The sequence below is a fragment of the Macaca mulatta genome, chromosome 3 (genome assembly GCF_049350105.2).
Source record: "Macaca mulatta isolate MMU2019108-1 chromosome 3, T2T-MMU8v2.0, whole genome shotgun sequence".
Taxonomy (NCBI): Eukaryota; Metazoa; Chordata; class Mammalia; order Primates; family Cercopithecidae; genus Macaca; species Macaca mulatta.
Genome location: NC_133408.1, coordinates 145,353,543 through 145,380,080, shown reverse-complemented (window position 1 = coordinate 145,380,080; position 26,538 = coordinate 145,353,543). Strand labels below are relative to the sequence as shown.

The following is a 26,538-nucleotide window of genomic DNA, read 5'->3' as shown; positions in this document are numbered from 1 at the left end:
TGACATAATCTTTTGAGTTCCTTATGATCAGAAACAATGTCTGCTATTGTTTTTGCTTATTTCACTTTTCCACCATCCCTAGTAAAGTGCAGTTACACTATAGATGCTAAGGAAATCCTTATGATGGACCCTAAGAAAATCTCAAAGGAAAGAAATGACAGAATGACTGATTAATGAAGGGTTATCCCATAAATCAAGCATTACAACCGAGAGAATCTATGACTTAAGTAGGACTATGTTTTGCTTCACTTCGAGTTTTTATATTTTGAACTTGCTACTGCTCAAATTAAAGTTAATGCTGGGTCCAGAACATAGCAGGTTGACCTGGTCCCACTTTTCACTCCACTAATGCAGGATAAAAATAACAGCAATAAAGCTAAAACACTTACTGAGCACTGACTATGTGCTAAACATTTTAATGTGTTATTTAATCATGCCATCACCCTAAGGGATATCTGGTTGTATTATCTTTATCTCACACTCAAGGAAAGGGAGACCTGGAGGACTTAAGAAATTTGTTGAAGGTCAGGCTGATGTAAGTGGCAGAACCAGAATTCCAATGTCTGACTCCAGAGTGCCTTAACTACTACATCGGTTGTATGTTTTGTGTCTCAAACTCGCTGCAATGCCATAACTAAACTTGGATGAAGAAAAGTCATTTTCATCCCCTGTAGGATGCTAAAAAGTAAATAACAGGTGCTTGGGGCAGGTGAGCTTCATTGCTCTTTCTCATTTTAATCCACACTACTGATCTTCTCTGCTTATTGGCATGGACAGAGAACTTGAACCAATTTTGAGGGAAGGAAGAAGGAGGAATAAATTGGTAATAGGGAATACGTTTAGAGCCTTAACTACAGCATTTGAAATAGACCTTTAAATACTTGAAAGCAAGAAGAAGGAAGCTTGTAGAAGAGATGGAGTGGGTACCACATATGTTCTCCTAAAAGTTCTACCTGTAGTTTCTTGTTTATCCCCAACAAATGAGCAGATCCATGAGACTCACAAAGAGTAGATAAATTCCTCCGTATTCAATGAAATTCTCTTTTTTCATGTTTCTGTGAATCGAGTAGAAATGTTGCAAATAAGCACACAGCAGATATAATGGTTCAGCTCAAATTTAGAAATAAATTAATAGGATCTTCATAACTTTAGGATTATTTAGTTCATATATATATATATATACACACAGGGTCTTCCTCTGTCCCCCAAGCTGGAGCACAGTGGCATGATCACTGCTCACCGCAACCTCAACCTCCCAGGCTCAGGTGATCCTCCACCTTAGCCTCCTGAGTAGCTGGGACCACAGGAATATGCCACCATGTCTGGCTAATTTTTTTTTTTTTTTTTTTTTTTTTGTAGAGATGGGGGTTTCACCATGTTGCCCAGGATGGTCTCAAACTGCTGGGCTCAAGCAATCCTCTCGCCTCAGCCTCCCAAAGTTCTGGGACTACAGGTGTGAGCCGCCACATCCAGCCAGAATTCATTTTTAGTTGAAACAATCTTCTAGTTATAATCTCATCAAAGCCTATTTCTTGAAGGCTGAGTGTCTTGGATTACATTCTCCAGAGTCACATGGTTTCAATTCATTTATTTATTTGAAAAATATTTATTGAACACCTGCTGTATGCCAGGCACTGTTCTAATGCTGCAGACACAGTGGTGAATAAGACAGGTAAGGGCCTGGTTTTCTTGAGGCTTATGTTCTGGTGGGTTAAATAACAAATAAATACATGATCAAGCCATGTGAAGAGCTGTCACAAGAGTGTCCCAGCAGAGAACACAGAACAGTAAAAACAAACAAGGCATGTTTGAGGGCTTCAGAGTAGTAGACAAGGACCAGAATGCCAGAGTTATGTAGAACAGAGTCGAAGGTTGGGTTTTATTCTGGGTGTGGTGCTAAGATACTGGAGGGTATTGAGTGAGGGAAAGACATAATCTGGTTTCTGTTTTCTGAAGCTCACTCTGGCTGCAGTGGAGCCCAGGAGACCCAGAAGGGGCTAATGCATAGCTAGCGGTAACGGATCATTGTGGTAGCCGTGGAGATGGAGAGAAAAGGATAAACTTGAGATCTATTTTGGAAATGTAGCTGACAGAATTTGCTGACAGATTGGATTGGATTAGATTGGAAAGGGAAGAGTCAACATTTATTTAGAGTTAGGTTGAAGGAGAATGGCCAGTGACTTGGCAGAAAAAGTAGCAGAGAATGACTACATGGAAGCCAAGAGAAGAAAGCATTTCATAGATCATGTCAAATGCCAAGAGGTTGAGTAAGACACGAAAGAGAAGAGGTCGCTAAGTTAGCGACCTGAGGGTTATTGACCTTGACAATAGCTAATTGACAATAGGTGATTTGATTTGTGTCTTGAGATTTTTTTCCAAGAACAGATGACTTCATTTTTGCTTCACCAACAGCCACCATTTTTAGGCTGGTAGCACCCTCAGTGGTTTATTGGCATGTATGCTGAGCTCAGCTGACACCCAACTCAATCGTCAGCTGGCTCCTTTGCCCTCTGCATCTCTGTGACCTATAGCACTGATTACTGTGCAGCAGAGTGACTGTGAACACTAGACAGTGAGCTCCTGAGGGCTAGGACTGTGCCTTGGGCATCCCCTGAGCCCCACCAGGGAGCGCTTTTCCTGGCTTCTAGTAGACATTCAGAAGTGTCTGGGATAGGCCGAGGTGGGTGGATCACCAGGGGTCAAGAGTTCGAGACCAGCCTGGCCAACATGGTGAAACCTCATCTCTACAAAAATTCAAAAATTATCCAGGCAATGTGGCACATGCCTGTAATCCCAGCTACTCAGGAGGCTGAGGCACGAGAATCGCTTAATCTGGAAGGCAGAGATTACAGTGAGCCAAGATTGTGCTGCATTCCAGCCTAGGTGACAGAGCAAGACTGTGTCTCAAAAAAAAAAAAAAAAAAGTGCCTGGGATAAACAGGTGGATAAACAGGCAGAAGGAAGCGCTCCTCCTATCCCAAATTCAAGTGCTCTTGGCACCTTCTGCTTTGCCAATATTAGCATATATGGTGGCTGGTGCAAACGCTTATGTACTTATCCATCCCTCCCCTGCCACACTCTCAAGGAGCCAGGACCCCTGCCAGGCTCACCATTCAATTACCTGAGTCCACACAAGGAGTGCTGGATCTCAAAAGTTAATGCCCAATATACTGTTTTTGTTTGCTTGGGGTTTTTTTGTTTTTGTTTTTGTTTTTTAAAAAAAAAAAAAAAGAATCTTGGAAGAAAGAAGGAAGGAAGCCAGCAAGGAAGGGAAATTGACTCACCAGTTGTGAATAAGCCAAATTCCACATGTAAGCGAGTACATTCATTTAGAAGACATGGCTGCTTGAAAGAGAATGACCAACTCTGTTGAGATGCAGTTGGAAAGGCTGATGCAGGGAAACATCCTTGCTCTGTGAGCAGTGGGGAGTCCGTGGCTTTGATCCCTGACCACAGCTGATTGCTGGAGGGCTCTCACTGTAACGTGACCCCTGGCTTCTGAGTCATCACTGGCGTGTCCTCGCCATGCAGGCTGCTCCATTCCATTCCTCAGAGCTGTATCCACTGAGGAGAATTCAGATAACAGTCATTGCTTTATTTAAATCTGAGTAAGGAATGTTAGCAGCGTTGATTCAAAAGGTCATCTCGGAATTCTCCCTATCATGAGCCATAAGCAGAGAAGCATCTCCCAAACAGTGCTTTCTCTGGAACAGTAAGCCCATACGAAGAACAAGGGTTTGGGTGGATGCATACCCTTGGGAAACTGTGCCAGATTCCCCCTCCCAGAGCCTCATAGCAGCTATTAGCACATTAAAGTGCCAAGGGGTCTTGAAGTCAAAAACAAAATGCATCTATCTCACATTGGAGTCACATCACCCGCATCCAAATTCAGCCACATGCAGTGGGCAACAAGAACAACAAAAATGCATGTTTTTCCTAAGAACATGGCCCTAGACACTAGCTCACCCTTTCGTCTGGTGTCTGAGCAAAGAAACAAAGATGTTTCCCAACCCTGGAGGAGAAACTGGCCATGGGAAGGGCCCACTGTCCCACATACTACGTGTACTGTACTCTTTCAAGAGGAGTTTTGGTCATACAGGATTTTCGCCTCCCACCCTGACACTAGAACCCAATCCCATGTAAGCTGCAGCATTCTACTGTCAGTTTTCTTTAGGGAGGCCCTCGGAGTATTCTCAAGGAGCTGATTCTTATGTCTTCATCTGGGGTCACAGAGAGTTACTGACTCCTTCCTGGAGTGTCACATGCTAGAAACCTGTGTGCAGGCTTGCCCCTAGATGCTGCAAATCTCTAAAGATACTTCCAAGCTATGTCTTTTCTAAACCCGAAGTGCTTCTTCCCATGATGTATAGAGCTACTATGCTAGGCTTTCTTTCTGTTTTGTTTGTTTGTTTGTTTGCCACCCCCCCCAAAAAAAAGGTGCTGTTAAACTGATGTTGCATCTCACAATTAATGACATCCTGGAATTGGGGAATACCGTTGATGGTTTGGGTAGGACCTTTCCCTTGTTCCTTTGCAGGGCCAGGCGGTTCTGAAAACAGAGTGCAAATTTGGGAATGCTGCATAGGAGACTCATAGGAAATAGATAGGTCCAGGGGAAAACATAAATTGGGGGGCATAAAGGATGAAAGAGTCAGTAAACCATTTCACTATGATGAATCCCACTTCATCTGGAAAAAATAGTCTTTTTTTTTCCAGAGAAAGTAGCCATTGTCTTTGTTTTACCATGCTGGAACTACGGATTTCTAAGATTTGGTTTCTGTTATTTGTTTGTTTATTAGCATCATAGATACTTTGCTTTTCTCCCCCTGAATTATTTTCACAAATTCCAAAGCCTTCTCTAGGGGTGCATTTTCCTAAGGTAACAATGGCTTAGTTTACATCATGGTTGTGGTTTTCTGCTCATCTTTATAAGTAGCTGCCTCCACCCCATACGTAATCTTCTTAAACAAGCACCTTCTTAAATGAGGCAACCCTCTTAACCAAAGAGCACTACCATATACTCATTAATAAGAAGGCTGTGGGGCCAGGCGCGGTGGCTCACACTGTAATCCTGGCACTTTGGGAGGCTGAGGCTTGTGGATTACTTGAACTCAGGAGTTGGAGACCAGCCTGGCCAACATGGCAAAACCCCCTCTCTACTAAAAATACAAAAAATTAGCCAGGTGTGGTGGTGCACGCCTGTAATCTCAGCTACTAGGGAGGCTGAGGCAGTAGAATCGCATGAACCTGGGAGGCAGATATTTCAGTGAGCCAAGATCATGCCACTGCCCTCCAGCCTGGGCGACTGAGGGAGACTCTGTCTCAAAAAAAAAAAAAAAGCCGGTAATCCCAGCACTTTGGGAGGCTGAGGCAGGCGGATCACAAGGTCAGGAGATCGAGACCATCCTGGCTAACACAGTGAAACCCTGTCTCTAGTAAAAACACACACACAAAAAAAGAAAATAGCCAGGCGTGGTGGCAGGCTTCTGTAGTCCCAGCTACTTGGGAGGCTGAGGCAGGAGAATGGCGTGAACCTGGGAGGCGGAGCTTGCAATGAGCCGAGATCGCACCACTGCACTCCAGCTTGGGCCACAGAGTGAGACTCCATCTCAAAAACAAACAAACAAACAAAAAAAGGTTGCTGGCTCTGACTGACCCCCTAATCCTATGACCTGCATTTGTCAGCTCTGGGCATCATCCTGATAGTGACACTATCTCCGAAAACATGAATCAAGTCTCCCAGTGCGTTTAAGAAGGCAGGGGCTAGAGGGTGTCCCTTTGAAAATTTTCCTCCCACTTTCTGGGCTAAGCTGCCTTTGTCATATTCTTACAACAAACCCATGGGTCCCTAGGGATTGGTGGTGAGGAACTTCTAGCCCTTACAGCCAACCTTTGCCTTAGCTGTTCTTCGAGGTGGGTACTGGTGATGGTGGCAGTGCAGAGCCAGCCTAGGAGACAAGTGGGGTGGCCAGAGGAAGAGGGTGTACCCCAGAGCTGCCCTCCTCTGTGGCTTGTAGTATTTGTGACCAAGAAACCACTGGGCTTTTTGCCCTCCCCAGTGCCCTATATGGAGGCTGAAGAGCTATGGTCCTTTCATTTATCTCTTTTTAACCACTTCTTCCCCACCCTCTCTTGTCTATACAACTATTGATCAATGTTACTACGATCCTGCGTTCCATCCTTTTAAAGTCGTTAGGGGGTTTCTTTTTCATATTTATTTCATTATTCAGCCGGCACTGGAGTTGTATTGGGCTGGTAGCACATCCTGGGGAGGAACCATCCATCTGGTTTTGATTTTGATTGGGGGGATTTTTAGGGTGAAGTGCTCATTTTTCCTGAGATACCTGGGCCTGTATCTTCCCCTTGTGTCTCCTGTTTAGCCTTTCCCACTGCTTTTTCAGAAGTGAAAGAGCAGACAGAAGGTCCCCTACAAACAGTTAACTATGGTATTTTCTCGATTCCAGGATGCCATTAATTGTAAGGTGCCACATCCATTAATTAGCATCTTTTCCCAGGTCCCGGGGACACTTCAAGGACAGTCTTGTCATCCACCCAGCACTGGCAAGCAGAAAGAGATGGGTAGAGCGTGGCAGTGCAGGGCATGGGCCGGGGAGTGTACCAAGAGCAGCTTCTAGCACCATATGACTAGGTCATAATTAACCCACACATGTCCCTTCTTGTCTTCTGGGAGTCAGGTGCTTCACTTTCCCTTTGGCTTAGAGTTTAGTTCAAAACAGAAAATAATGAAGCTTCAATGGTCTGGGAGTTTCCTGCTTCTTGTGATACCCCTGATAATTGTCATGTAAATTAACTAGTCCTATAGCAGCTAGGCCACACATAGGAAAAAAACCACACCACTGCTAGATGGTAATTTAGGAATGCGATTTTAGTTTTCAGATGTAAAGGGTGGTGAGGGCGTGGCCTTACTATTGTTTAATTTTTGATACTTGTTTAATTTATGGTGGTCAGAGAATGTTATAGGTTATCCATTTTATAATTCATGATAACTTCCTTTGTGACTAGCTAGCATGTGAACCACTTTTGTAAATGTCTCACGTGATTGAAAAATGTATATAATCTATATTGTGTGCAGAGTTCCATACATTTATTGTTTGTTTTGTAATTTAGATCATGTATGATTAGAAAATTTATTTAATCTCTCTTTTGTGTGCAGGCTTCCATATATTGTTTATTTTGTTTAAATCTTGTTCATTCTTGCCATTTTTTGTCTGCTTGCTCTGTAATTTCTGAGAAGAGAGTTTTAAGTCTCCTATGATAGTTTTAAGTGTGTCAGTCTCTCCTGTAACTCTGACAGCTTTTGCTTTACAATTTTGAGGCTGTCCTGTTGGGTACATATAAGCTTAATTGTGACGTCTTTTTAGTAGTGTTGTCTTTGTGCCTATTAATGCTTTTGCCTTAGGTTCTATTTTATCTGATTAACATTGCTATTCAATTTTCTTTGGGTCAATATATATTTGCCTCATTTGTTTCTTTCTAATCTTTTATTTTCAACTTTTCTGTGTCATTTTGTTTTAGGTGTTTCTCTTGTAAAGCAGTATATAGCTGGCTTTTTAAAAAGTCCAATCTGGCCAGGCGCAGTGGCTGATGCCTATAATCCCGGCACTTCGGGAGGCCGAGGCAGGCAGATCACCTGACATCAGGAGTTCAAGACCAGCCTGGCCAACATGGTGAAACCCCGTCTCTACTAAAAATACAAAAATAAGCCAGGCATGGTGACATGTGCCTATAATCCCATCTACTCAGGAGGCTGAGGCAGGAGAATTGCTTGAACCCAGGAGGCGGAAGTTGCAGTGAGCCGAGATCATGCCACTGCACTCCAGCCTGGACAACAGAGCGAGACTCCGTCTCAAAAAAAAAAAAAAAAAGTCCAATCTGATATTGTCTTTTAATAGGTGAGTTTTATCCATTTACAATTATTGTAATTACTTTATATATTTGGACTTATTTCTAACTTCTAATTTATATTTCTGTTTACATTGCTTTTTATTTGCTTCTTTGTTCTCCTTTTCTGCCTTCCATTAGATTAGTACAATTTTCCTTACCCTGTCCCCGTTTTTCCCCCTGCTCTCTAGGTCACAATAGACTTTATTTCTAAAACCTATATGTTTAATGATTGCCATTATGTTTTTAACATGCATACAGAACTTTAGTTTTTAAAGACTAAAGTTATCCAAGATCTCTATCTTCTCAGATAACACAACAATCTTTGCTTACTTTACCCACTTACAGTCAACTGGTAATTACAATAAAGAATTGAAATCATGGCCCAAAACACTGGCAGTGCTTCTCAGCCTACTAATTCATAGGTGATTAGAGGCACCCTGATTAATTTATGAAGCATGAACTTTTTGCTGATTCACTGTTTTACACCCTGAGATGCTTTGGGGCACATCTCAAGTTCAAGTGATACTTCATTCATAGCTCATAATCTATCTCTCAAGTTCCCGAAAGTGTTCTGAAGTAGGATTGGACAAAGGGGAACTCAGAATCCTATGATCCACTACTAGGACCTATTTTCATAAATCAGATTTGTCATTTGTCATAATTTTCAGTGAGAACATCAGGGGGCTCCTCCTCCCTGCTTGACACCTGCTTCCCTGTTGTTTTATTTTTTTAATTATTATTTTATAAAACACCTGTTCCCTCTTCCTTTGATTCTCAAACTTCACTGTGCATATACATCTTCCAAAAAATCTTGTTAAAATGCAGATTCTGATGCAATTCAGTAGGTCTGTATTTTTGTTATTATTTTTATTTATTTATTTATTTATTGAGATGGAGACTTGCTCTGTCGCCCAGGCTGGAGTGTGGTAGCACGATCTCAGCTCACTGCAACCTCCGCCTCTGGGGTTCAAGCAATTCTGCTGCCTCAGCCTCCTGAGTAGCTGGGATTAGAGGTGCCCGCCACCACACCCAGCTAATTTTTGTATTTTTAGTAGAGACAGGATGTCACCATGTTGGTCAGGCTGGTCTTGAACTCCTGACCTCGTGACCCACCTGCCTTGGCCTCCCAAAGTTCTGGGATTACAGACGTGAGCCACTGCACCCAGCCCAGGTCTATTTTTGATGTGATTCTTGGTGACGCTGGTGCTTTTGCCCCACAGACCCCACTTTGAGAAGCAAGTGCTTAGAGAACAGAATTTAGTTAGGAAACTTAAGTTTCAGCTCTAGGTCATGGTTCCTTGATACTTACAGAATAACAGATAAAGAAACTTTCTCTTTGAAGGGGTTGGGATTCAGGATTATTTTAACTCTAAAGGTCTTCTTAAGGTCTGGCAGGGTCTCTCTGTCCCTCCTTGGGCTCAGATCAGACTGGCTGAAAGTGAGTGGTCATTCAGTGCTCTGTGAAGTCCCTCCACCTCTGCCCCCAATTCCTCTGCTGTCCCTCTTGAGGTCAGCACAGCACACACTTCTAGTCTCAGGCCTGTCACTGTGTCATTTAGATGTGACTCACGTGAGTCAGTGCCCTGAGGAAAAGTCTGCCTGGGGTTAGGGGCAGGCTTCCTGGTAATTTATGTTTAACACAAGCTTTTAATAGAGATACACTCCTAAGTAGTAACCAGGAAAAAGATTCTCTCCTCTTAACAGGTATCCATTTATAGGACTCAGCTGTTGAAGCTCAAGGGTAGCATTAGGCTTAAGCTTAATCTTCTGTATACCGTAATTTACAGCACTGAGTAAAGCATTGTATGTACAACTATTTCAGTCATTTGCCATGATAAATAGCTATTGCTCTTGGCAGAGCAGAAACGCCATCTATGCTTTCCATTTATGAATATTGAATTGTCTCAGGCAGGCTTTTACCGTAAGTTTTTAAAGGGGAAATCCCCAACTAATCACATCGCCACACTGGCCCAAAATGTCATCTCCCTGCTACGAGCACGAGTCAGATCTTAATCCAGGCAGCAATTCTGCAGTGCACGTGTTTCTGGTGAAGCCTGCACAAAGCGCTTGTAGCAATTCCAAGTGCAAGTCCTGCTAAAGGCTGCAGTTTTACACTGAATGCCACGAGCTGTTAGGGAGAAGATTCAGCTGGTGGCAGAACGCCACTGGCAAGGATCAGGAAAATAACTTAGAGGTGATAATCTGATGCAGGAAAAATGGAAGGGGCATGATTCTGTCAAATTCCTGATGGTGAAAAGATGATGTCACCTATTGAAACTAAGGAGACAAAAAGGTTAAAGAAAATGCCCAGGCTATAAATCCCTAGGGATCCACTCTTCAGGAACTCAGAGACACATATGCCTTCTACCAGTCTTCTTCTCTTCAGATACTGTATTCCCTGCTGGCTGGGAGGAAGCAAAGTGGATATTCATATAGGACATCCAGGTAGAATGACCATCTTGTCCTGGGAAATCCCTTGGGCCTGAGTCAGCGGGTCACCCTACACTCAGTCTTCCAGAAATTTTCCATCTTTGCCCCCCATTCCTTCCCACCAACAAACTTCCTGTGCCCAAGGAACTAAAATACTCAGGCTGGTATTCTTTAATTTGTCTCGCGTTTCTGAGTACCCCCTATGTGTCAAGCATTGCCTGAGTGATGGGATAAGAGAGTCAAGCACGAACACGAGACAGCAAACACACAAAATAGTGTGCTGCCACCTTTTTTTGAATACCATGAGGTAGACTGGCATGGTCACGCTTCCATGGTCACACTCCCAAAAGCCACTTCTCAACAATGTCTCTGGAAGATGATTCCTCTGAAAACAGTTGAGAGGCTTCTGTTCTCACAACCGTCTTTTGAGCTTGATCATTTGCCTGTAGAAATATCTTCCATTTCTACAGCATCTTGCTGTTTCCAAAGCAGTCTTGTAGCTCACTCATTTTGATTTTCATAACAACTCAGTAAGGTACACTGGCGGATACTGGTTTCACAGATCTGGAAGTTCAAAGAAATTCAGTGATTTGCCTGACGCCACGCAAGTGATAGGGGCGGAACTGGGACTAGAAGTCAGGATTCCTGACTCCCCACAACTGCATTTTCACAGACAGAGACCCCAGAGGGGAAAAAAGCTCACAGAGCAGCAAAACAATGCACCCAGTACAGGAGGCAATTTTACTTTCATGAAACTTCCAGCATTTACAGTTTCTAATTCTAGATTTACATACAACGAATACATCCTCTAGCTGTCTCGTATCTTCCTTACACAGGACCCAAGCTTTCTGCAATAACTATTTGAAAACTAGTCTTACAATTTTGACTCTGAAGGAAGATTACTCGTCTTCTTGTAGGTTCTGGTCTACCCTTTCATTTCTTGGCCAAAAGATTCTATCAGAACAAAAGTTATGGTCATGTCAGCAGACACTGGGAATAAATCCCTTCAGCATTCTGATTAGTTGCAATAGGTAATAAGAGAACTTGCAAACCCAAAACTCCAAGTACGTGTTTCATGCATGTAAACCTACTCATGATGGGTTTTGGCTGAAAGCTAAGCATTGATGTCCTTGCCACCAAAGCTTAGAGTCGCTTATTAGTATTCTGAGAGCTGGAGTACAGGCACAGATACAACTTGATCCTGTTAACGTTTCTCATTCCCAGGCCACAGATAAATTTGTTGAACAGAAAGTTGAGAGAAAGCGATCTGGAGAGAGAATTGTATGCAAGTGGCTCAAGTGACCTGGCAATTTGGGATGCCCTTGCAACCTTGCTATGACTTCCTACCTCTGTTTGCCCATCTATGGAATGGGTATGGTGGTTATACACCAAGGTTATTATTAGAAATGATAAATTTGAAAATGCCTTGGCATGTAAATTGTGCTATAATTATACCTCACTGCCACATGGAAAATAGGCATTTTTAGCTGAAATGTGTAATGAGGTTAGGCAGGGAACATCAGTTGGTGGCAGGAAGAGTGTTTCCAGAGACAAGAGGTGTGAGGAGAGGGGGTCAGATGCTCACTAAGGAGAACAGAGAGACCATCTCCGAGGCGGCCTTGGGCATCACGATGGAATGTTCAAAACAAACAAGCATAAAACGAACGTTTGGACATCTGGCTTGAATTTAGAAACAGATAAGGGGCTTGGAGATGAGCTTGTCTTCTCATGCTGCAGGCTCTGCACTCCAGCCCTGAGTACCAACCGAGTTCCAGAGGGGTGGACTGGAGAAGGAGGAAGGCCTGAGCAAGCCATTGGCCACATGGGCTGCAGCCCCTGGGTTTCAAGGAGCTTTCTATCGGAGAGGCAGCAGAGAGGTTCTGAAAGAGTCAGACCCCAGAAAAGAGCTATCTGGGCTTGACCTTAGCTCTGCTATTCACTGGCTGTATGACCTTCAGCCAATCCTCATCTCTCTGTGCCTCAATTTCATCACCCTCAAAAAGGGGGTAATAATAGTACCTGTCTCAGAGGTTGTCAAGAGGATAAAATAAGTAAATAGGACTGCAATGTGTAGGAGAACACAAGGCATCTATACACTTAAACACAGTGAGGCACTTCTCTGGCCTTGTGAATTTCAGCACATGGCAGAGAAGAAACACAAGCTGGACTGGCTGAGGAAAGCTCGCCTCCAGAGGACTGAGTGGGTTAACCTTGAATTACATAGTCATTCCCAGAGAGGACGCATGGCGGGAGAGAAGCAGCAAGGCTCGTAGCTGGATGGATACATGGCCTTGGCTGGACCACTGGCTGGCGAGTATAGGGGCTTATGTAGGGCTAGGTTTTGCTCAGGTGGACCCTCTTGAAACTCCCAGTGGGCCTCCCTCCTAACCCCAGGAAAGCTAGAATCTTGGGGGCTTCTGTGTCCCCAGAAGCAGATTCCAGTGGCCAGTGTCCTGGAAATTGTTGTCCACTTATCTCACTTGTATCAGTCTTTTCTAGGGTCATTTACTGACACTATACTTTCTCTACTCTGGAGTCATTCCCCTGCAAAATCATTCCCCTGTTATCTGTCTGCCTCAACGCGGGAAAAATCCCTGTCATCTGGAACCCTTGCTTCCTGCCTGCCGTCCTGCCTCACTGCAGTGTGTGGGCAGATTTGCTCTCTGCTGCACACGTCTTCAGAAAGACTGAATTTCAGGCTTTCAGAGCAAGCGTCTTTGAATCCACTGGTGAAAGGAGACAGCAGTCATCTGCTGGTTGGTGTTTGCCAAAATGTGGCCTTAGAATGGGATGAAGTGATGGCTCCTGGCACGGAAGCTGGTTCCCCCTGGGTGTACATCCAGCCTGAACAGCTCCTTTAAAACCAGAAGCAATTTGTCATCTTTTGATTCTCTTCCAGCACTGTCCCTGTCACAGGTAGATAAATGAGGCAGCATATGGGTGTCCAAACGCAGGATCATCTAATCCCAGCGGTTTCCCGTGGAGCCGTCACTTCTCGAGGGTGGAGAGCACAGTGGGGTGGTCCCTGGCTTCGGGATTGTAACCATAAGCATATTTTTTCATCGCCTGTTCCATTTATATGCATGAAATGCTTTCTCAGAATCTCCCGGCTTCTGTGTCATTGATAGGTGCATTTCTCATTTCAAAATCCTGAAATGAATCATACATTTGTGAGCTCAACATCTCATGTCTGTAGTTCCACAGAATGCTACTAATCAAATCAATGTCTCAGCACAAGCCAACAAGCATCCCTGACTTAAAAACAGATGGAAGTTGAACTTTTTGTTCTAAAAAGACTTGATTACAGAAAGTCAGTGGGAAAGGTGCATACATTTCAGTTTCCTTCGAGTTGCATGCACTGTAAGTGGCTTGAGAGATGCATTCAGGGTTTTTTACGCAGCCCACGTGGACTCTGAATTTGTTGCTTACATATAAATAAAGCCGCCAGGTTATGCCCAACAATGCAATAGGTAGAAGAGGGCTCCTGATCTAGTTGCCAAAACATGGTTGACCTGTGATTCCTTTGTAAATGAAGGATAAGCCTGTGTGGCGAATAAGCTCAGCCCCTGGGCACACCTCCTGCCTATGCCAAAGGGTTGAGTGTGTTTCTGGTCTGGGCCAGATAGTTTTGATTTCTTCTGTGGCCATAGGTCACATTCTTCATCCCCACAGCTGTCAGATTTAACTAGATATCCTTGGTCACAAGGGCCCAGGCTTGACTGCATCAGTTCAAGTTCATCCCAAATACAGGAAAGTCATCTACTCTGATAGTATTACAGTGAGTCCATGAGCATCTTTGAGACACCCTGAGAAAGGAGAAAATGTGGAGCATCTTCTCCAAGCAGGATCTGTTGAGCATGGATCAGATTCTTACACAGGCTGCTAATGCTGGTGACCATAAGAAGTTTATAGCCAGCTCTTCATTATCTATGGTATTGAAGGAGAAATCTAGCATAAACTTTAAAATTTCAAAATAAGTCCTGCAGTTTAAGCTTTAGCCAGGGATTTCATACTAGAAACCTTTTAGGGGAGAGTAGTATTTCCTTTTATGTTTTCCCAATTAATCAGTAGTTTAATGAGCAGCAAAATGACCCAAAGGGGATGAGAGACAGCACAGGAGGATCATTTGCCTGGGGTTAAGAGATGAGTCTGGGTTCCTGTTTCTGCCTCTTTCAGACTCTGTTCATCTACAGACTGTATGTGTTTGCTACATCTGCTTTGTAGGATCAGCATCTACTTTGTAGGATCAGGGAAGGATCAAATGAGTTAATGAATACAGAAATATTCCAAGCCCAGCACACAATACATATGAGCTGTTATGACTTATTTCGGGTTTTTTTGTTTTGTTTTGTTTTGTTCTGACCCAGGCTGGAGCGCAGTGGTACCACCTCTGCTCACTGCAACATCCACTTCCTGAGTTTAAGCAATTCTTATGCCTTACCCTCCTGAGTAGCTGGGATTACAGGCATGCATCACCATGCCTGGCTAATTTTTGTATTTTTAGTAGAGATGCAGTTTCACCATATTGGCCAGGCTGGTCTCGAACTCCTAACCTCAAGTGATCACCTGCCTCAGCCTCCCAAAGTGCTGGGATTACAGGTGTGAGCCATCACGCCCGGCCTAGACTTATTTTAAGAGAAGGTGGCAAGAACTCCTACTTCAAGGAAGATGGTAACACTGAATAGTTTGTTCATTAAGATAGACAGATACCTAAGTGAATCTTTGAAATAATCCTGCATTTCATTCATGGTGGAATCTCATAATCTTTTTTTTTTTTTAAGTCTAAAAGCCTGAGCCAGCTGTACATAATATATTAAACCCACACATTTACTTACTTTAGAAAGGTTACTATTTTGAGAGTATGATCGTTCCTGGAAAAAAAAAAAAAAATTTGATGTGCCTCCTGTCCATTGAAAAGTTACATATAAAGAATAATTTCCATTCCTTGGATTATGTCTTCAGATTCCTACATTCTTTTCAAGCTTTGTAATAAAGCAAGGGAAGGGAGTATTGTGAACTCCTTGAGGAAGACATTCCCTATCATTCCTCCACATTGCCCCATGTCTGACAAACAGTGGGTATTCAATCAATAGCTTATGGCTGAATGAATGATTTAGATGTTTAATCCTATAAGTCAGTGATACACAACTTGTAGTCATGTGTCAGAATCCCCTAGATGGCTTGTTAAAATCAATTGCAGCTCCCCCACCCCAAGTTTCTGATTCAGTAGCTCTGGGTTGGGGCCCCAGAATGTGCATTCCTAGCAGGTCCCCAGATGATGCTGTTGCTGTTGGCCCTAGGACTATACTTTGAGAACCACTGCTTTGGGGTCCACTCCACTGCTTAGCTCCATTGTGTGTGTGTGTGTGTGTGTGTGTGTGTGGTTTTTTTAATCTTTGCCAAGCATTCTAGAAAATTGACATCTATCTCTGTCTGACTTTGCTCCATTAAACTGAAATTAATTTTGTAAAAATTACTAAGATTTGACCAGATGGAAAAGCTACCTGGATTTTTTTGTTTTTAGTTAAAAACTAAGGCCAGGCACCATGGCTCATGCCTGTAATCTCAGCAATTTGGAAGGCCAAGGCGGGTGGATCACCTGAGGTCAGGAGTTCAAGACCAGCCTGGCCAACATGGTGAAAACCCATCTCTACTGAAAATGTAAAAATTAGCCGGGCATGGTGGCGGGCGCCTGTAATCCCAGCTCCTCGGGTGGCTAGGGCAGGAGAATCACTTGAACCCGGGAGGTGGAGGTTGCAGTGAACCGAGAAGGTGCCATTGCATTCCAATCTGGGTGACAGAGTGAGATTCCGTCTCAAAAAAAGCAAACATTTTGCCCCATGTATAATTATGAAAGAAGTGACTATCAGATTGCCACCTCCTGCATGGGTGTCTATGCTAGCAGGACACAGCTGGTTGGGGTGAAGTATAGTGGCCCACCTTGCAGCATTTAAGCCAGATTGCATCTTCATCCAGTTTTGAGATTCCCACCTAGAGTCAAATACACTTAACGGCAAAGCTGAAACGAGACATGACCTTTTGCAGAAATTGCAGATGAGCAAAAAGGGCACAGGAGATGAGCATATGATACAAAGGGGAACACGATGTTTGCAAAGTCTTCTCATGCTGGCTGTGGGCCTGGCTGAAGTTATTACGCCCACGGGTTTAGAAACAAGAGGTAGCCTCATGGCCTGAGGAAGACTGCCATCTGCAAAAAGTCATTCTCCTAATGCCAGATGTCATTCTGGATGGCAGGCAAGAATGGAATTGCAAACCCAGGTCTTGGGGAGCTCCTCTCTCCTCCATTCCCCCTTCTTGGGAAAGAGTCCTTGAGACCGTGAGGACTGAGTGGACACAGAGGGACGGGTCAGTGGAGGGAGCAACAGGGATACCAGACATCCCAAGAGAGAAGAGATGAAAATAGAACCTAAGAAGGGAATTGAAGGGGAGAAGAAGATGAGCGCCTTACCCTAAAGTAGGAAGAGTGTGTTAATAACCTGTTGCTGCATAACAAATGACTCCAACGTTAGCAGCTTAGAACAAATCTGTGTTGTCTTGCACAGTTTCCGTGGGCCAGGGATCTGGGAGTGGCTCAGCTGTGTGGTTCTGCTGAGTCTCTCATGAGGCTGCAGTCAAGCTTTCATCTGAAGGCTTAACTGGAGTTGGAGGGCCCACTCCTAAGATGACTCCCTCACATGGCTGTTGACTGGAGGCCTCAGTTCCTGGTGCTCAGTACCTTAGGCCTCTCCACAGCCCTGCTCACAGCATAGCAGTTGACTTCCCTGAGAGCCAACAACCCAACAGAGGGAGGGAGAAAGTCAGAATGCCTTTTATGGCCTAGTCTCAGAAGGGACATGCTGTTACATCCACTCTATTCTGTTCATTAGAAATCAGTCTCTAAGTCCAGCCCACACACTACAGGAAGGGAATTGGGCTCCACCTTTGGAAGGGAAGAATGTCACCACAGTGACACTCTTGCCAGGCTCAGAAAAGCACAAGAATCATTGACAGGGCCTTTGGTGTAAAGATGAGGAGGGCTGCAGCCATTGGGGCCTAGGGGTGCAGCCTGATTGGGCTCAAGAAAGATGGTTGCGTAGAGGAAGGGGCATTAGAAACTCTCCATGGGCTTGGAGCCTACCATCCAATAGGGGTTGTGCAGGCCCCTTCTCTCTTTCAAGCTAAGGAGTGACTTTGCTTACAAAAGCAAAGCCACCTGTGAGTCCCAAGGCTCAGATTTGGTTCCAGAGAAGAGAAAGACAGAGCTCGAGGCTTAGACCCAAGCCTGTGCTGGAGAAAGAGCAGTACACAGCACTGTGCATCTCCTTCTAGGTTGTCCGCCCTGCCAGGTGCCCAGTAGGAAAAGAACAGGGATTGAAGGCAGAAGGGATGTCAAGGAATAAAGAGAAGCTGCTGGGCTGTGATTCTCAGGAAAGGCATTGGGAGGGGGTGTTAAGCAGGAGGTGGAGGAACCCCACCATTTTTTATTAAAATCCCACTTAGGATGATAGCTCAGTCCTGCCAGTAATGACAGCAGTCAGCCCTTCGTGGCTACCGCTCCTGGGTTGCACAGAGTCCCTCCCATGGGGCGGATGTTTGTTTTGGCCACCCTGGCTCCATAAATGGATTCCATGTAGCAGTCTTCTTTTGAGAATGCAGAGCCATTGGGGTTATATTGTACTGTGTCTGTTCTTATCTCCCCTATCATCCCCAGGGAATAAGCTAATCAAACTTACTGATGATTTTACACTGAAAAGGAGATAGCTAATAACTTGGGTGACAAGTATTAGAATACAATGTGATGTGGATAAATTGGGTCCATGTATTAAGAGCTATAAAATGAGATTCTATCAAGGCATGAATAATGGTGCCCATGAAAAGGATTAATCAAATACCCCATTAAAAAGGTATAGGAATTCTGGTCAGACAGCCCTTGTTTAATTGCACTCCTGGCCCCACCCCACCCCCACTCCATTCCCCCTGAAACTGCTTTCTACTAGGAGAAATATGGAAAAGAGTTTAGAGGAAGTAATGGAAAAATTGGGACATACATTTTGGTAGAACAGAATCATGAAGACACATTTAAGCAACCAGTGTTTAATTTAGGGGGAAACATGGCAATTGGCATGAGTAATCATTTACAAATATAATTTCCAAAGGAGCCGTGTTGATACCATTCAGCAAATGCCAACAAAGCATTTACTTTCCAAAGGGAGAAAGCAAGACAACAAGAGAAATGAAGGCATCTCCGGGAGTGGACCAGAGAGCAGCCAAGCCATAGAGAAGCATCAGGTGTGAGAATGGGAAGCGCAGAAGAGGCGTACGACTTCTGAAAGATCTCAGAGGACTGGCATTGTCTGGAGAAGGCTTCCTGGAAGAGGAGACTCCAGCAGAGCCCTGAAGTGTGGACAAGCTTCCATTCACTGCAAATTCGTGAGCACACTCTGGTGTCAGGATCTAGTAAGAAAATGGGCTTGAGCAGAGCAGGGGGTACCTGTGGGGTTCTTCTCTTCATTTTCACCACCACAACACTGGTCTAAGCTACCATCAGTTCCCACCTGGACAACTGCAAAAGCCTTCCAGCTGCTCCTGCTTCCACTCTTGCTCCTCTACAATTCATTCTGCACACAGAAGTCAGAATCAAAATCAAAGTTCATCATGTCATTCTCTTGACTTGTGGCTTCCCATTGCTCTTAAACTAAAAGTAGAAATCATTATCATGGCTACAAAGTCTTGTGTGGTCTGGGCCACATCCTGTGCCAGGCTACCTTTCATTGTCTATATTCCAGTCAAGCTGGCCTTCAAAATTTCAGCACATTGGGTCTTTCTGCCACAGGGCCTTTGCACATACATGCTTTTCCCTCTGTACATGTGATTTTCTTTCATCCTCTCTTTCCAAAGCTAACTCCGACTCATCCTTCAGACTGCATCTTAATGATTACTTCCTTCTGGAAGACTCCCCTAATTTTCACAACTAGATTAGCTCTCCCTCATATGTTGAAAACAAGTATTTCTTGTGTGAACATATATGTTTAACGTCTGCCTTCCCAACTCAGCCACAAGCTCTGTGAGGGTGGGGACTCAGTCTTTGCATCTCTCGGAGCCTAGCATAGTCTCAGTAAATACATGATAGCTGGAGCGTGACATTTCATTAGGAACAGTGAGGCTTGTTGAGAAATTATACCTCACCAGTATATAGGAGAGTACCATTATGAATTCTTAATGGGATGAAAACCTGAATTCATGTCTAGACCCTGCCACCTGCTGGCTGTGCTGTTTTAAATAAATTGCAGATCCTCTCAGAGCCTGCTTCCTCATATATAAAATAATGGGGATCCTAACAGCCCCCTCAAATGGTTGTAGCAGGAATTTAATTAAATAATATATGGAAAGGCATTTTTAACTGTGAAACCAGACATAAATATCGTTTGTCATTTTTCCCAGTGCATGGCACACTGGGTCATTAAACATCTATTGGATGGATGGATGGACAGACAGATTAACAGTTAGGGGGCCCGTATGAGTGACAAGAGGAGAACTCGGCATATGGAAAGCATGATGGAAGCCAGAAAAAGGAGAGACTTCCCAGAAATAGGACGAGGCTTGTTGATTCATCCACAGTGTCACACGCAGTAGAGCAGGCAAGAGAATGAGGGGGAGAAATCATTTAACCGGGGTGGAAGGAAATCACTGGTGACCTCTGGCCGATTCCTCCTCAGCCTTTTCTTGTTATCTGGGCTTTCAATGACATGCCTTAATTGTAACTTAATCACTTTACTGATTTCTATCTTGGGGAGGGGGGGAATCAAATTGATTTGCACATACGGCAAAATTGGTAAGATTACTCCAGCTGCTGCCAGCAGGTGCTGACAAGTGAAGAACTGAACGTCAGAGAATAAGAAAATACACTAAACATTTATTTTAATAAGGCCTAGAAACCTTAGTTATTTAATAAATTGCCATGGATAATTGGTTTCAGTTTCAAGAGTTGATTCATCTTTAACTCCCTGTGTTCCAGAAGGAATCGTGCTGGATGTGTAGACAGAGCCTTGTGGTTTGAGACCCATCTGAGCTATCACACATTTCTCTGAGCCTTTTCCTGTCTCTCTGATCACACCCCACTTCCTGCCACCACTCCCAGCATCCACCTGGGATAGGTCACTCTGACACACACACACACACACACGCACACACACGCACACGCGTGCACTCGCGCTTATTCACTATCCAAGCTGCTAGTCTTTTTATTGGCTCCTCCTCAGGCGAAGAGGTTTAAGCCTCACCTCCCTGCTGGGCCCTGATCCAGCTGATCTGTTTGTGTATGAACCTTGGGAGTGAGTGGCCCGAGCTGGACCTGAGCCCAGCATTTATCATCTCGGCGCTGACTCCCACAGAAGAAGGAAGACATAATGAATAAATGAAACCCCATGACTATTTCAACATTCATCAGCCCAGTACTCCAAACCTGGCTGATAAAATTGGCTACCTGGATTTAAAAAAAAAAAAAAAAAGTAAGAAAAGTAAGAATAAACTAGAAAAAAAGGCCACTAAATAATATTTTTTATATGATTTAGTATATTTGTTATATATTTAACATTTTCTGTGTAGTAGTTGGTGATATGTTACATGGGTTTATGGGGAAAGGAGGCAGCATGCAAGAACATTTTTAAATGGTTCAAAGAAAGGATTTGAAGCCTTACCACCCCCTGCCAGCCCACAGACCCCCTTCAGCTGGATGGCTCAAGATGTAAAGACAGAATTGCGCCTGTCTCCCTTCTCTTCCCCGTACCTCCCAAATCAAGGACCTTTTTTACTGTCCTGTGTTCAGATGTGGAGTGTCATCGGCAGAGTGGTTTCCTATGAACTGATCACATCGTTTGCTAAGAAGGAAGGCTAAGGCCCTGGTCTATCTACAGATGGCACAGTTCTGGGAAGAACCACCACATTCTACCCTGGGCAGTGTAGGGAGGTACAGAGTAAAGACTTCACACACCCGCCTGTGTTCTGTGGTAGGCCCTCGAGGAAAAACTGGGTGGTCACCAGGGAGACCTAGGCATAGGCAGGGAAGGGCCCCCTTGCAGAGTGGCATGGCAGGGGACCACAGAGCCAGAGCCTGTCACCACTGATCTGTCCTCCACTGGACTACCAAAGGGGCAAACCCCAAAGCTCTTGAGTCCTTCCAGTGTCCAGAAACGTGAGGCTAAAATCTCCTGCTTCACATTGAAGAGTGTGATGGTTCAGAGCCGGACTGGGAGCAAGGTTCACTGCTCAGCCAGCCTTGTCTAGCTCCTGCTCTGACTGAGTGTAAATCTTCTCATGTGTGGAAAATGGGTATAATCATGCTTCTCAGAGAGGTGGTATGAGGATTAAACATCATTATGCATGTAATATGCTTAGACTGAGCCCAGCCCAGGAGGAGAAGTGAGCTGATGGAAGCATGGAAGGCTCTGATAGGTTTATTCCCCTTACGAAGTTCTGCTTTCCCTTCACATATCACTGCTGGGAGCCAGCCCAGCCTGCTCGCCAGGAATTTCATTCCACCATAGCTCTTAGAGGTCGAGGTGGGAAACCTCAAGAAGAAAGCAGTCCATGAGGGGTTTTGGAGCAGGGACTGGGAAGAGGGACAGGGATGGAAAAAAGGCTTAGGGAAGAACTGTGGAATTCCTAGTGATCCAGAGAGGGCCTAGAAGAAGAGCACCAGCCAGCTGGGAACACAAGTACTTAGCCTCGAAACAAAGCAACCGTGTCCCAGGGCTCAGGCAGGGTGAATTCCAAGGCATATCAAATCTTTCAAAAAGGGCCAGGCATGGTGGCTCACACCTGTAATCCCAGTACTTTTGGAGGCCGAGGCAGGAGGATTGCTTGATCCCAAGAGTTTGAGACCAGCCTGGGCAATATAGTGAGACTCTATCACTACAAAAATATGTAAAAATTAGCCAGGTGGGGTTATGCACACATGTAGCCCAAGCTACTTAGGGGGCTGAGGTGGGAGAATCACTCCTTGAGCCCAGGAGATGGAGGGTGTAGTGAGCTGTGATCGCACCACTGCACTCCAGTCTGGGTGACAGAGCGAGACCTGTCTCAAAAAAAAAAAAAAAAAATACAGAAAGGTAGACTAGGATGATAACTGGGGGGAAAAAAAAAAAGCTTTTAAATGTCTGCCTTTTTGGTGAAAAATAATTCAAATTAATTTGGCTTTGAGAATTTTTAATGCACACATCGTAATAATTGCATAAACCCCAGAGCATTGTAAAATCAGAGTTGGAAATCTCTTACCATCTATACTATAAAAGCAAGAACCTAATCTTTAAAACTCCTGAGCCCAAGGAAGTTATCAGTCTGCCTGTGAAATTTGCCTCCTTCCTTCTTGTGATTATCTTTTCCCTCCCTATCCCTTTTTGTCCTTACCTTCTCTCTAGTGAATGTGAGCAGAGAGGAGGCCTCACAAACCTGATTTTTTTTTTCCAAAGATACAATCCCTAGGAAAACCAAGGAGAGAAATAAGAATAGAGAACCAGCATGTGCTCATTTAGGCCCTCTACCTAATTTCTTTTATTTCCCTCTGATGTCTTTTTGGCCCCTTTCGTGGCTGTACAACTAATGCTGTAATGGTTTTGAAGGTAGTGTTAGTAGCCTATTAAGTTTGAAGGGAGCCTTGACTTCTGAGTCCTTTTATCATATCCATCTTTTGGGAGCTTTTTTCCCCTCTGCAAATCAAAACAGGTATTTAATTCAGACATACTTAATTTTAAGTGTTAAAAATCTCCCATATATTAGTATGACGCTACTCATTTATTTTGTCCATCATGTAGGTGCCATAGCTCTGGAGCATATAATTTAGGGTTCTGGACTTTACCACAGGTACCTGGAGGTCATCACCGTTAAGTGAATGAGTTCTTTCTTAAGCCAATATTTGATCAAGCCTTGAAAATACTAATAATTATGTTCATGGGACTGCCTGCTGAGATTAGAAAACGAAAAAATCTTAAAGCTTACATTTCTTGCATAAGTAAATAGCCACATTTAATCTTCCCTTCATCTGTGATTTATATTTATTACATTTGGTGAGCTTGGTTAGTGGTTTAGATTCCTTAGGTTTTTGCTACATCCAGGGTCCTATTATGCAATCATCTTTGATAAAAACTAATGCATACAACACTGGACCCTAGAGTATAACATGATGCCAAATCCCTTTCCAAATGTGTTTCCTACTAAAGCAAACTATATTGAAAGGCATTAAAGAGAAGCATTCCCTGGTCACTTCCAATTGGAAATATATATATTTCTTTTTTCATAAATCACATTCACGTTGTTCTCTGTCTCATTACCTCTATTGTGAGCGCTCCCTTTGCCCACACGCTCATGAGAAAGCGATTACGGTGGGTTGTGCCCTCCTTAAGAACATGGCTGGCAAACAGGGTCTTTTTAAATGAGTGATTATTTGCATCAAAATGAGTGCATTTGGACATATTGGCATGCATCAAGAGCAAAATCCAGACAGTGAGAAACTGCAGATTAGACAGCAAGAGTCTTCAACAGAAAAATTGTAAGGAAAATAATGAGGGGGAAATTGGTCGCTTAAAATAAGTTTAAAAGGCATGCAAAACATGGGAGGACTGACATGCAGCCTCTGAGGATACACACATGGGCGATGACATCATAAACACACACAAGGACACAAAGACTGTGGAGCCAGGAGTCTGCTTACTGAGGGAGGTGGGTGGCTACAAGTGGACCAGACACATGGAGTGGGGTGCTTGGCAAAGTTCTGTGTCTCCACCTGCATGGTGGTTACCTCGATGCTTACCTTCCCATCCCTCCCAACGCAGTGCATCTCTTTTGTGTGGTTTTCACTGCCCATGCTTTATTTTACAATACAAAGCTTTTCTTTTAATGAGTCTCCTCAGGGTTCACATAACCAACATTTTTTTGGGAAATTCACTTTAGAGATTGGGGTCTAATAATAAAATGTGTCTCACTTTTCTCACTAAGAGGGAAATTGAAATTCCAGCTGGAAATTCACCAGTAGGATTATCTGACAGCTTGGTCAGAAATGAGAGAAAAATTTAAAAAGAGGGCCAGTGGATGGAGCTTTTCTAGGTTCTGGCTACAGAAGACTCCCCTGGTCTTTATTTTTTTCCACGTTCATTTACACAGTGAATTATGTAGTTACCACTTTTAGTAATGGAATAAGCCTTTGCAGACTCACCTCCTCTAAACAAAAACAAGGACCCTGATGGCAGCCATATTGCTCCCTGCCCTTCCCCTCCTTACCTTGAGTGATGTTTAAAGAGCACAGAGGTTTGCTTAAGGGAACTCATCCCTGCTGCCAGCACCAATGTCCTCTAACCCTCTTGCCCCTGAAAGTGCCGGTCTGAAGTGACTACCCTAGTGGTGTGATGTAGGATGTCCTCTAATATCCTTCCAACTGGGGTATCATTTCTTTAAGGGTTTTTTCCCTATTAAATTCAGTTCTTCTAGAGTAAGAACCACCTTAGTATGAATGAGTTAGGTGAGAGTTCCAAAAGCAGGTAAAACCATAGAGAGCATGACACTGGAAACCAGAGGTGGGGGCACAGGAAGGAAGACCCGAAAGAGGGGTTGCTGGGAGTTTTGCCTTTTCTTTTTTTTCTTGTTAGACCTGGCCTCAACTTGTTGATATTTTTTAGCTTAAATCTGGAATCCCACTAAAACACAACATTTACGTCTGTCCCCAGGGCTGGATGGTACTTGCAGGACTCATTGCATAAGCCTGAGTCCAAAGATGTTTGGGAAGAAACAGGCCAGTTTCCACTCCATGAGGGCAGGGACCTTACCTGGTTTTGCTTACCATTCAATTCTCAATTCCTAGCACAGTGCTTGGCACATAGTGTGTGCTCAGTGGACATCTGATTTAAAAAGTGAACCAATAGGCTGAGTATGGTAGCTCACGCCAGTAATCCCAGAACTTTGGGAGGCCACGGTGAGAGGATTGCTTGAAGCCAGGAATTCAAGACCAGCCCGGCCAACATAGTGAGATCCTGTCTCTACAATAAATTTTAAAATGTGCTGGGTGCAGTTGCTTATGCCTATAGTCCCAACTATTCAGGCCGAGGTGGGAGGGTCACTTGAGCCCAGGAGTTTGAGGCTGTGATGAGCTATGGAAGGCAGCTATGCTTATCACTATACTACTAACACTGCACGGTATGGACCACAGTGAGCTGTGATTTCATCACTTTACTCCAGCCTGAGCAACAGAGTGAGACTCTGTCTCTTAATAAAGAAAACAAAAGAAAGAAAGAAAAGAAAAGAACAAACAAACAAGGGACCAGACTGACAAACAGCTTGAAGCAAAAGAGATATTGCAGAGATCTTCCAAGATGGGCAGTGAGAAAGTGTCTGTGGTCACTCCAGGGGCTGCCAGGGATGTCCTTCCCCTCTCCTCCACTCCTGAGTTTTTTCCCATCTGAAGCCCAGGGTCGACCGCCTGTGCTCTGTGCCTGCCTGTCCTCAACAGGAAAATCAACCAGTATAGAGTTCTTGAGACGTAACAGCTCTTACCACAGTCTATCCCTCTTGCATAGCACGTTTTGGGTCATAGAAGTATTTTCCCACAAATTGTCTAATTTGTGCTATACAATACTCTCATGCAGTGGGTAATTCCCACCTTACACAGGAGGAAACTGAGACCGAGAAGGATTAAAATGGCTTTGTGGGGGCAGAGCTGTAACTAGATCTCAGAACTCTGGATCCTTACACCCCACATCCTTTCTACTGCACTGTCCCAGGCACTAATGCAGACAAAAAGCCTCATCAGGATTCAGACCTTGCCCTCAAGAAGCTGAAAATCTAATTCTGAAAGAGAAAACTCCCATAAATAGTGAACATATCAATAAACATAGAGCAGCACTGCCTGTTCCTTCCCCAGTTTTACTCCTCAAGGATGTTCTGAAAGATGAGGTAACTGTTGCTTTTTCTTAGAAGGGTTCTTTCTGTGTAAACTTATTTCCAGAGTGTAGAATGGGTGGTTCAGCCTGTCTTCAGTTGTCTGCTGTAATGGAGAGGAGAGGGAGAGGATAAATAATAAAAACCCAAAGTTAATCCCAAAGATCCAACTTTAATCACCTGTGTCAATCTCACACTTCAGCAGACCTCATTAGAAATAACCACATCGGCCGGGCGCGGTGGCTCGAGCCTGTAATCCCAGCACTTTGGGAGGCCGAGACG

At 44.0% G+C, this 26,538-nt stretch overlaps 1 protein-coding gene across 15 annotated transcripts in view; it reads left to right on the top strand.

The window, feature by feature from the left end:
* The window catches only part of ATXN7L1 (ataxin 7 like 1), a 270,024-nt gene that overhangs the window by 98,672 nt on the left and 144,814 nt on the right, over positions 1-26,538 (top strand). For 2 of the 15 annotated variants that reach the window (XM_015134664.3, XM_077997160.1), the window contains one exon: positions 18,545-20,884. The exons of the other annotated variants lie outside the window; for them this stretch is intronic. In XM_015134664.3, coding sequence (XP_014990150.1) covers positions 18,545-18,630 — 86 coding nt within the window. In that variant the 3' untranslated portion in view covers positions 18,631-20,884. Of the gene's footprint in view, positions 1-18,544; positions 20,885-26,538 lie in introns of those variants that run through there. 15 annotated transcript variants of the gene reach the window in all.